Genomic DNA, 12,525 nt, shown 5'->3' with positions numbered 1-12,525 from the left:
ATCCCAGACAGGGACTGCATATGTCTAGGCTAAAGAACCTTCCTTTTTATGGAGGATATATCTAATATGATGTATCTTCCTAATGGTCTTGCACATCTCTCATAAACTGACCTTGCGTAGCAAAGTTGAAAGTACAAGTTTGGAAAATGGGAATGAAGCTCTTAAAAGGATTCACATTGCACATTGGATACTCTCTTCAATAGTAATTGCATTCCTTCTTATTTGTATTTTCTTTTGATTTTTTTTTTAAGTGGTTTTGTTAAAAAATACTCTCAGCTTTTCCAGAACTTCAGTGTCTATGGCAAACCAAATTTTCAGCTTATCTTCAGGTGCACTGAACCTTTCATTCTTAGGCCAAATATATTTTGTAGTTTTAAGTGTTTTAGAAGCTTGCTGTCCAATATCTCTTCTCTTTACACTGGAAAATACATAATAAACAACAACATCAAAACTGGGGATGGACTTATATTCATACAGAAATTTTGATAAATTGCAAATCTGGAACCCAAATTCTTTGTAAGCGGTACAAATCATGTTAGAGAGCTGATCTTTCTATTAAAAAAAGGGGGGCACGCTTGAAATACACAGCTGAACTGTGGCAGTTTAACAAGTTATTATGCTGTAAAGGTCATTTATCCTGTTTCAGTTGTAAACTAATGCACCTTAGATTAAACCACACTGAACGCAGTTTAAGAAGATGCATTTTTCACACTTGGAGTAGGCAACCAATGTGTATATGGACAGTTGTGATGTCTTAATGACTACTGGTGACTTGTTAAGCATCCAGAAATAGGTCCTTTTTCTGAACCCCATGTAAACAATTTCACCTGTCCTGATTCTTACAGATATATTGTTATTTCCTCATTATAGAAATCACAATGACTGTTTTACTCCTGGTTATGCCACTTTAAGCAGCTATTATACCAAGACAGGGGCTTTTATTAGTGCTGGGAATTTAGATCATATACCATCAGTTTTAGTTAGTTTTTAGTTAGCTTAGCTTTAGCTAGCTTTTAGGTAGCTTGGCATATATGCATTTCCTATTTTGCCCTGTATTTGGCAAAAATAAATGCTATTTATAGTGTTGTAGTACCAAGCAATGTGGCTGCTTTTTGTTTACTTTTATTTGTGCATGTCAACGTTATTGTTGGCAGGAATAAGTATAGCTAAAGGAATATTTTTGTCACTGTTGCAACAGTTGGTCCTTACACAATGTTTTATCTGGAGAATCGCACCGTCAGAATGGCTTTCTTGGCATGAGAGTAGTTTATCTGAGGAAAACTAACTCGAACCCAGAAGATAATTCTTGTATGTAATTTACAAAAAAGTGTTGTGATGGAATTTATTTTTCTCTACAGGATATAAGAAATGATACCTCAAAATACACATATTTATGCATATACATACATAATACATGTAATACAGCAAATACTTTTATAGGTAGAAAAAATAGAGCTATTTTGAAAAGAGCAAATGGAATGGGAATATAAAGAGAACAAACAATTTAAGTTCAGAGGGAAATGCCTGTACTATCTCTGAAATCCAGTGAAATGAGAAAATTCTTCCAGTGTTTGAAAAAGATCAGCCGTGCCCATTTGGAAAGAGATTTTTAATTTTTCACTGCTTCTATAAAAGAAACTTCTCACTCTTCTGAATGCCGTCAGGCTTGTATACTGTAGCAAGGTAGGAATCTGTTTAATTAAAATTATAATCCCACCAGGATTACTTTCTCATGCATGTTCTAAATTTAAAACGTTCAAGAGAAGAGTGAATCTGCCTGCTGCCAGCTCATGTGCTGGAGTGAAGAAAGAAGAGCTTCTCCAGCTGTGGAGCACCATGACAGGCATCTGCTTTTAGGCTCAGCTCAGCAGGCTTTTAGGTACAGCTCAGCGCTGCTAGGTCAGATGTTGAATGGCTCTAAAAGACACTTGGGTGTTTCTTAGTGCCTGTGTCATCTGCTTCTCTATTACCTAGGCTATGCTAGCACCTGCATGGATGAAGAGAGTAACTGTAGTTCAGATTGCATCTCCTTTCAAAAGCTTTGATTCACTCCCACTTATGCTTAATGTAAAGCAAATTTCTTCAAAAGCTCGAGTAACTATGTCACATCTAAGCCATGAATTTAGTTAGTTCTTGAACTAGAATAATGCTTTTGGAACTAGGTTGAATAGTGTATTATTTTAAGGAGATTTGGAAAGAATGATACCTTGAGAATTAAGGTCCTTCAGCATTATTTGTCTTATTCTTACACTTTTAATTCTTAATATTTACTGCATTTTAAGCATATGATACTTGAAATATTTTGTCTTCATATTTGAGACTGTGGGAGAAAATGTCACCTAGGTTATGTTGTCTTTAAGCAAGATTAAGAATATTCCATGTAAAAGAACTTTTTTTAGGATTTTTGCACTGTTCCGCAGAAATTCCTCCCTTAGGTGAAAATTACTGTTGTTAACTATATTTAGGAGTTTATTTCAATTATACTGAAACTTTAAGTCTCTTCTGCCCCTTCTCCTTTAGTTAAGATGATAGAGGATATTACTTTAGCATTAAAATATAGCTATAGAGTAACAGGAAGACACAGAGATGCACAGATTCACATTCTTGTGTAATGAAAATCGGCTCTGTCTACATTCTGTTTCCAAAATTCTGCCATTTTACCTTCTTGGTAAACTTTTAAAATAACTTAAAGTTAATGTTGTTTCTTAATATTACATCTCTTTTGGTAATTGAATAAAAATGGAATGTTTTTTATTAAAATTTGTAGACAGTAATAATAATGCCTGTGTACAGTCAAGAATGGTTCCTGGCTTCCCAGCAAAAAGCACTTTTCTAAGGAGAGTATGAAGCAAGCAGAAGGTGACTGCAGTGCAGTCCTCCAAATATGGCAGAATTTCATTACTTCACTGGATATTTAATGACAAAAAGTGACTTTTGGCTGACTAACAACTCCATTAGAAGTGTGGCCTATATGACAGTTCTATTTTAAATAAACAAAATTCAGTATCTATCTTTACTAATTTTATTCCACCTGATGTTGCTTCTGTAAGTTTTGAAAGTGGTAATGCACCTACAGAACTAGGTTATTCAGTGTTCCTTATTTTACAGAGGAATATAAAAATAGGAAATACCATTTTTGCTCCTCTTAAGAAAAATAAAACCATGCGTAATGTTTTTAGAAGGCAACAGACCAGACTTTTGGAGAGCAAGTTTCTGGTCCACATAAAGATGGTAATCATCAGTGAGAAATATTTTGGAAATGCGTATTGAACATGACATATTAAGCCATTTTCAATTTTATGAACATGGTAAAGTGCACCTTGCTGTTACTGTGACTGTTCATTCAGCTGAGGTTGTGAATATGAATGGTTAACTGATGACTAGAAAAGTTTTACAAATATGTATCTCTTTTATATATGTAATTGTAATGCCTGTTTAGAAGTACATGTACAATAGATTGCCAACTCTTTCAGGTCATTATTAGATGATAAAGGTACTCAAGGAAATGGCCTTGAAATAGTATCTCATACAGATAAGTGATCTATCTGGGATTTTTAATGTGGTGCACAGTGCACATGACCAAAAAAGCTGCATCTCTAAACACATATGCTGTAGCAGAATTTTGCAGGTATTCTGTGAGAATGTTTTATGTTTCAGAGTCTAGAAATTGTTTCTGTTCAGTGTAAGACCCGTATGAATAACTATATACAGCAACTTTTTTTTCAGGCAGGTAGTCTCCCTAAGCAAGGATTAGCAGTGGGTTGGTACTTACGATATAATCTGGAATAAGACAGACAAAACTTCAGAGATTTAGATGCCTTTCATTCAAACCATCCCAAACCAGGGATCTGATCATTTTGTCTCTCTTTTCAATGTGTACTTTAAAGCTTAAAAAAAAAAGTACAACTTTCTTGGGATACTGGATAGGTTCCAAAGCTTCCAGTAATCGGTAATGAATATATTGTTTTAAAGTACTTTTTGTTGAGTTTCTTCTATTCTGCATTCTTTTCAAAGTAATTATAACCTCAAAAACTGCCAATTTATCTCTTGAGTTATGCTTATCATTGTGTTTCTTTCACTGCATGTTGATAAAACTCACAAATATTACATGGAGTAGTTCAGTGATGTAAAATTGAATTGATTCTTTTCTATCGGGGAAAGGGTTTCTTCGCTATGTTTTCAAAACTAAAGCTTAGTTCTTTAAGCTGGGATCATGAAAAAAATTAACTCACATTTTTGTGCTGCAGAAAAAAAAAAAGTTGCTTAGATAATAATCTCAAGTTTAGTTTATAACCTCTGAGGTTTTTTAAAGTCTGTTTTAGTTTAAACAAGATTTAATCTGGTTTCAAAGCTCCAACTTCTTTGCATTGAATAGATGACTATGATTAAGTTTGGAAACATTGTTTTATGTATCTAGTAACTTAAGGTAGTATGTGCCTAGTAACTTTAGTCTCAAGAAATAGGTATTTCCTAATGAGCTATCATTTAGGCATTGTGTCTTGGGCAGAGCTGAAAAATATTTCTTCTGGCCTCAAGGCATCTTTTTGGCACTAATCTGGGGAGACATCATAGAATCATGTAATAATATTGACTGGAAAGGAGCTCCATAGGTCATCTAGACCAAACACCTGTTCCAGGAGGGTCTAATTAGATCACCTTGCTCAGGAACTTGTCTTTGAAAAAGTTACCAGCAATAGCTAAGGGATGCACTTATTTCTCTTTTGTTTCCCAGTGGATACCACATTGCTCACAGAGCAAGAGAAAGGCAAATGAGCTTACTTGCTTGGGGGAAAAGCCATTTTCAGAATATAGTGATAAATATTGTCATATATGAAAAAAATACATACCCTGTTTGATACTAGTCTGAGGAATGGTCTAGCCTGCCCTCAAAATGTAATTATATTAATTGTATTTTACAGTTACATATTTTACAGTGTAGTAAATTCTCATGGGTTTGTATTTGCAGTTTCCTGAATGTGGTTTCTACGGAATGTATGACAAAATTCTGCTTTTCCGCCATGACCCTACCTCTGAAAACATTCTCCAGTTGGTGAAATCAGCTGCAGATATCCAAGAAGGAGACCTCGTTGAAGTTGTCTTGTCAGGTAACTAAAAAACAATGAAAATGCTTTTGCAACTGAGAACATCCACAATATTTTTGTCCCAGTTAGGATTCAAGAAAAAGGAAATTTTGTTTGTATGGACTTAAACCTATGCTGGGTCAAAATCTTTTTCAGATGTATATAGACATATTACGCCTATTAATTCTTTTTTTTCTGTTGCACTGTATACTTTTTAACAGCCTTATTTTGTCCATATTACTAGTTAAGCAACAGGTTAATTTTAATAAGCAATTTGAAATATGTATATTCTGCACTTTTAGAGGAAAAAATCATCCTGTGTGGCAGCACAACCCTTTTCAAAGAAGCACAGTAGAAACAAAATGTAACAAGTAACAACAAAACACGATAGATATTTTAATATTTACTTAATCAACAGAGTACCTTGAAAATTAGAATTGGTCTTCACATATCTTGCATGAAGTATCAACAGTTTAATAGTTAATTGGATGGAGTATACATTTTTTCTATTAGTCATGCAATCAGTTCATAATTACCTGTGGAGGTATTGTCAAGGCCGTTCTTGCTAACAGTGACCTGGCTCCTTCTAAAGTAAGGATTTTTAGCTTTTACCTTATATAAAGTGCCATGAAAATGTCCACTGGAAATAGAGTAACTGCTTTTTTGAAGTCCTACATAACAATGCCTGCCAGGGCTGCTCTGACTCCTTACATGATTTAGCTTTAAAATTGGGAAAGGAAGGGAAGAGGACAACTTAAATTTTAGGTGGGAAAGCAGATAAAATTATAGAAATAGATATTATTTATGGATGGCTGTCCAAGAGGAGTGCTGGATGCTTCTTGCAGGGGACTGCTGATTGTGTGACAGGTATAAATGATGGTATGGAAGGTGCAAAGGTGGAACAAAAGAAAATAACTATTTAGGCCTAGGAAATACAAAAGTCAGAGGAGACAGTTTGATCACATAAGTCCATGCAAAGCCAGAGAATGAAAATTGTAGTCTGAAGGTGACTAGCAGGTGAAGGGATGTAAGAAGAGATGTAGCATGGGTGAATCATGAAGTGAAAGGCCAAATTTTGGAGGCAGTGAAATGACAAATGGATTTAAGGAGCATGTTTGGCCAGCAGAGTGGCCAGAAAGAGTGGATTACTCTAACTGAAGTAGGAAATAAGCACACATTATGTGACTGGAATGTGGAGGAAGTCCAGGGATGCCATTAGGTGTCAATAGGACTTGTCAAAAGCTTAGATGTAAGAAGGGATGGGGTATGTGACTAGGAATGGTGCAAAGTTTATGAGGTTATGCAGTAGAGTGAATGCTGGAATTGTAAAGATGCAAAGGTGGTATTTGATAAATAGAAGATGGCTGAAGGGCTTTATTTTTGCAATTGCAACATGGAGTTAGAGCATCTGGAAAGACACTTAAAAGTAGGGGGATGCATATGTCATATAAATGTAGAAAATGAATCTATAGAAGAGTGTAGGATTAGTGAAGAGAAAGTCAAAGTCCTAATGGATGCTGAAAAGAGTGGAGGTAAAGGTTAGGTCACATAATCTAAGACAACTGAGCTTTTAAGTAATTTTCTTGTACAGGACCCTATTCCATACTCTTTGATTAGAACAGGAGGAAGTACAATAAAGAATAATGCAAGTCATTCCTGTAAGTCATCATTCATCCTTTCCATATCAGGAAACAAATTTTTCCCTTTTGAAAAGATACTAGTAATTGCTATTTCGTATTTCCCACAGAAAATAACCACCCAGATCAGTAAATCGGATGCAGTGGAAAAAAATCAGCAAGGAACTTAGTGCTTTGTCTGATGTTCTGTTTATATGCTTTTGAAATGGAGACCACATATCTTCCAGTTCACCAAAATGAGGCAAATAGCTGTTTAAATCTTCAAGAGCAGCACTTTATGGAGTACTTGCAAGTGATAAAGGAGAACTGTTTAAGAGCATTAGAGGATTTATGGTTTTATTTTTTAGATGAAGCGTCTCTCCACAAAAGTGGTCGAGCATAAGCAACTGTGCAATATTTAGAGGAAGGCTATTAAACCAGCACTGTGTGAAAGCATGGGTGATACCTACATTGCCCAGGATCTGTGTATTTTTGCCTTTCACCCTCCAGCTGAGAGTATATATTGCTGGCTGAAGGCCTAGAATTTTTAATATCACAAAGTACTGTTGTACTGTGTTCTAGTAACCAAATTTTAGCTAAAGGTAAATCCCCAAAGTGCACTATTAGATACTTCCTAATAATTCTGTTCTACAGTTGTTGACAGTATTGATCAGCTGTATCATTTTATCTGGTTTTATTTATGATGAACTCATGAAAGAAATTTATCTTTGTTTATTGCCTTCTTGTTGCTGATTTACATCATTTCTGTGATGGACTATTTGCCTTTTGCAATTCATTGACTGTATCAGCTGTATCAAAAGTTGTGAAACTGTAGCGGTGTGTCATGATGAGTTTTGTCATGATAAATTTACAGTGCAAAATGCATGTGTAAGATTAAGATATATTGAGAACTAAGTATAGTACAATTTTTTGCATACCATTTCATAGTTTTACAGGAAATAGGGCATGATCATACCTGCATAGTCATAACGTTTCTGAGTCTTTAATTCTTGATTTTAACTTGTTTTCACTGAAAGCAATTAGTAGTTCTAATCCCTGAGAATAGTTCTTGTTTCAGTTTTATCATCCTATTAGCAGTAGGTAGTAAAAGAATTAGTTTCTTTCTGTATCTTCTTTTGTTTTGTTTGGTTTTTGTGTCCCGTCTCCCCCTGCCCCCTTTTCCACCCACTAGTGTATCTAAAGCTAAAACTGTTTCGCATGTTATTTTGAGAGTGCCTAATCTATGTAATCTTAACTACAGCTGTCACTTGTGTCCTCACTAAAATGAAGTGGCTTTTTTTACTTACAAGTCGGGATTGAGGAATCTTAAGATGCTTCCGGCAAGGTATACTAATTTCTTAATTCCATATGGCCCAAAGCCTATGATTTTGTTTCCATGTTTTTATTGAACAATTGAAGTAATCATTTTCTCCTCTCTGCCAAAAGATTTGAAAGTCTTCCTTGGGCCTTTCCTTCCTTAGCAATGAAAAGTTGTTATCTAGTTCTTATGCAAATAAATATGGTTTTATAGTATTTTATATTAGCAAAGCTGACAAAGTATTCTTTTTAAAAGCACTTATTTTTAAACTAGCTTCAGAGGCAATAGATTTAGAACAGTACAGAGTACTTTAAAAAATTGTGCCCTACGTAATGATATTGTTTTCAAATAATCAAGTCTGCACAGTGTTCATTCAATACATTTGATGGTGCATACCAGAAGTGTGCTCTGACCCTGTGCAAAAGATGGCAAATTATTTATTTTTAGATTATGATTTAGATTAGATTATTATTTAGATTAAGTCCGTGTCTCTTTTGGACTAGGGAGGCCAGAGCTGCACACAGTACAGAACTGGACACAGTGCCCAGTACTCAAGAGTGGCCGTGCAATGACATTGGTCAGCATTTATGGATGCACCCTGTCAGGCCCCATGGATTTATGTATGTCCAGTTTGCTTAAATGTTCCTTAATCTGATTCTTCTCTGCTGAGGGTAAGTCTTCCTTGCTCCAGACTTTCCCTCTGGTCTCACGGATCTGGGATTCCAGTAAAGACTAAGGCAAAGAAGGCATTGAATAACTTGGCCTTTTCTCTAGCCTTTGTCATCAGGTTTCCTGTCGCATTCAGCAACAGGACCACATTTTCCCTCGTCTTCCTTTTGCTGCTTTAGTTAAGAAGGTGAAGCTTACTGTTCCTTCATATTTAATCAAATGGTATTCTCTCTTAATCTTGTGGAAATCATCATAGCACAATATGGTGAAACAGGACAGAAGAGATTACAAGCATGTACCTCAGATGCTCTAAGTAGGTCTGTGTTGTAACAGGTATAAATATTAGTTCTCCTTTTTCATTGTTCTTCACCTTCTCTTTTCTCTCCGTTGCCCAAGTTCTTGTGTGAGTCAGTGCTCTGCTCTTGAACTATTCTGCTTTGGTGGGCATGCCCACATGAGTAAGGAAGCTGATTTATGTAGGGTATTAGTTGTATCTTTCACTCCTGTTATGTTTTAAGAAACAAAACTGAGACAGAGAATTAATGTCTTTTAGCAACAGTTTGTCAGTATTTTCATTCAAAAAATGTTTTTTGTAAGGATGATTTCAGTTAACCTTTATCAAGCTATTGTATCACCACAGATCATGAAAATATATCTCTAGATCCTCTGGCTACTAGTGACTTGATGTTCCAGTCTTTTTGCTACAAATAAAGACATTTCCGGACAAGAAGGGCTGTGGGTTGGGGTTTTTTGGGGGGTTTTGTTGTTGGTTTTTTTGGTTTGTGTTTTTGGTTTTTAAGTTATCTGTGCCACTTTTTAGGTTCTTTAACTTTATGCCTACCACTTATGCCAGTGATAGTTCAGGAATTTCAGAACATCACTATATAAAATCTTTCACACCGTATTAGAACTTTGCATAAAAATGACATTTCTTGCACATGACCTAAACAGATGCCAAGGATTTTACATCAGGTAGCAGTTTATAAATATTAGAAAGACCATTCAGATAGAATAGACTAAAGCAGTCAGGAAATGATATTTAAAGTATTTCATTTGCTTGCACCAAAACTGTTTTAATATTTGAGTATCAGATTAAACAAGTATTTAATAGCGGATCTATCAATCAAAGAGAAAATGTTTTAATTTAAAATATGTGCACCTTAAATACTGATAAAGGATGTAAGAAACTATTGCAATAGCATGTGCAATCAGAAAAATTTGTTATCTCTTACTTTCTGGCCTTTAGATCCTCAAGAAAAGCATAATGCATTTCTGAACACTATGCTGTAAATCTAAATAGGTGTTTATTTCAGATACACTGTCTTTTCTGGCATGTAAGATTGTAAGGTTCTTAGATAATACAAACAAAACCCCAAAGAAAATTGTAGGAGTTTAATGATATATTAATTGTTTAAAATAAAATCATAAAAAGATTATCCAAATTTGAGCTTTGAAGGCAAACAGTTCTGTTGCTTATTACTCTACTAGGTACTGGGAAAAAAAATGTGAGCTGTCACAACTCCTCTTACAGACTAATAAACTTTATTTACAAATTTTCTTCCCTCTTCTTCTCCAAAAATGACAAGTGTTTTCTTCTGGTACTACTTCAACAATCCAAAAATTATATGGGGCTTCATGGAGAACAACTGCTTAAGTACTAGGTCTGGAGTTGAGGACTTTTTTTTCCCTTGCCAATTACGATGTTGTAAGTTCAGCAAAAAATACCATTTCATTCCTCATACTGCTTCATGCAACTTGTCTTAGTAGATTACACACACATAAATGCTTTTCTGCTAGTATAGTTGCAAGTATGAGGTTTTAAAGTGATGTAGTTAATTGATGTGAGCTGCTTCTTAGACTGATGGTTGTGATTTTTTTAATAGAGCACTGAAATCAACTTTAAAAACATCAACAACAAAACAAAAACCTCTGAATAACCTGTGTTGTTACCCACCTAGCTATTTAAAGAGATCTTATGAAACTTTGACAACAGCATAAGTTTGCCACAGGAGGAGGAGTGGTGACCACTCAGTCATCACTTGGTGATATCTCAAGGAGTTTAACAGCTGAAACCCGAGAAAAAGGGTGGGTCAGTTGTTTTCCACCTTTTCAGTTGCATTGTCATACCAGGTTCCTCAGTGTGATTTCCTGAAGCTGGAATCCCAGCTTTCATCAACTTGTGTCTGCTTTCAGCCTTTCTCCTGTCCTGCTGCAGGAGTTTCTTGTGAAGAGTAATTGCTAAGACATGTTTTCTATATTGACATGGTGTAATACCAGCTCCTAAACACTACAGCAAGTGTAAGTAAAAGATCAGCCATGCAGTACCTGTTCTAATATTATAGAATTGGGAATGATTTCCTCCCCAAGTTGCACATGAACTTTAAAATTGCAGAAATTGCTGGATTTAGTTAGACTCGTCTGCTAACAGTTCAGTGTTTTTCACTAGACAACACGGTGCCCAGAAGACTGACTTTCTCTCTAAATGCAAAGGACAGCAAATGAAACTTGTAATATGTCATGGCCTGACTCATGATTACACTATTACAAATGAAAGCCTTCAGTCAGATGTCTCAAGTTATACAAGAAATTAAGTGCATTTCCTCTGTAAATACTCAAGAGCATCAGTGTCCTCCCACAGATGAGCCTTAACTAAATGCAGCAATTCATTTCTGCAATGTTAAAATTCCTGTGTCATGGTGGGGAGGAAAGCATTCCCAGTTCTGCAATGCTGGAGAAGAGAAAGAACTGTATTAACAGTCTGTAGTGTTCGGGGAAGTATTCAAACTAACGCAGACAGGTCTTTTTATTGAAATATACTCAGGCATAGTTTAAATTTGTTATAGATTTTGGCAATAGTGCATCACAAATTAGTTGAAGATGGGTTATCTCCCCTTTTAATTAAAAAAAAAAAAAGTCCACCTAAATACAGGGCCATAAGAATTTTTTTCATGATACTTAATAATTTGGATATGCCTTGAAAATTTATTTTGAAGGTAGGGAAAAACCCTCTGAAAACAGGAGAGATTGGCCTTGAGCACTACAGTGGATGATACTGAGCACTTGAGTAGTGGGAAGGACAGAAGTAATGCAATATATGTTCAGATGCTTATGTTGAACTGGTTGAAGTGTTTTATTTCTAGCCTACATTACAAACATCTAAATAGAATATCATACATTCTAAAGTTCTGTAAATTCAAGGTATATTATGGCAGTTATTTTTGAATGGCATGTCTGAAAGAGGCAGTAGAACATAGTGTTACTGCTACAGCTTTGCTGCTGAAAACTCTGTGCGCTCTGGGTAAATATCCCCTGAGGCACTGATATCTGATGTCAAAAGCTATACTGATCCACTGCATTCATTTTTTATTGCAAATGTCAATACTGGACAGGGTAGAGAAAGTTGAATCGTCAGTCCTGGTACTATGGGGTTATACAAATAACTCATATCCTAATACTATGCATTTTCTAATTTTCATTGTAGTTTACTTAATTACAAGGTCTTCTATAAAGACTGAACAACCACTGATTAATTTTTTTTTTTCTTATTGTACTTATGTTCTTGGCAGTTTAAGGAATAATAAATATGATTATCGTCTGATCTAGAGTTTATATTACAGGTTCTTGAAAGATACAAAAATTTATCTAGCAAAATTTATAGTTGAGAGGAGATGCTCATTGTAGCTGAAGCACTTCAGTCCATTTTAGGGAAGAAAATTGTACCTGCAGATGTCATACAGTGTAACTGAAAGAGTTTGTGGTAGAACTAGAGGTTTCTGGTGAAACACAAGAAATTTAATCAGCTCAGAATGCAGCACCTGCTGTGCTTTTATATTCATAATGA

The 12,525-nt window shown here is 35.2% G+C and overlaps 1 protein-coding gene across 2 annotated transcripts in view; it reads left to right on the top strand.

Annotated features, from left to right (window-relative positions):
- PRKD1 (protein kinase D1) overlaps positions 1-12,525 on the top strand; it is a 141,630-nt gene that overhangs the window by 66,755 nt on the left and 62,350 nt on the right. For both annotated transcript variants that reach the window (XM_075711836.1, XM_075711837.1), the window contains exon 2: positions 4,967-5,105. In XM_075711836.1, coding sequence (XP_075567951.1) covers positions 4,967-5,105 — 139 coding nt within the window. The remainder of the gene's footprint in view (positions 1-4,966; positions 5,106-12,525) is intronic.

Source organism: Pelecanus crispus, chromosome 6, assembly GCF_030463565.1.
Source record: "Pelecanus crispus isolate bPelCri1 chromosome 6, bPelCri1.pri, whole genome shotgun sequence".
Taxonomy (NCBI): domain Eukaryota; kingdom Metazoa; phylum Chordata; class Aves; order Pelecaniformes; family Pelecanidae; genus Pelecanus; species Pelecanus crispus.
The sequence above is the reverse complement of the archived record's forward strand: the minus strand, read 5'-3'. Positions and strand labels throughout refer to the sequence as shown.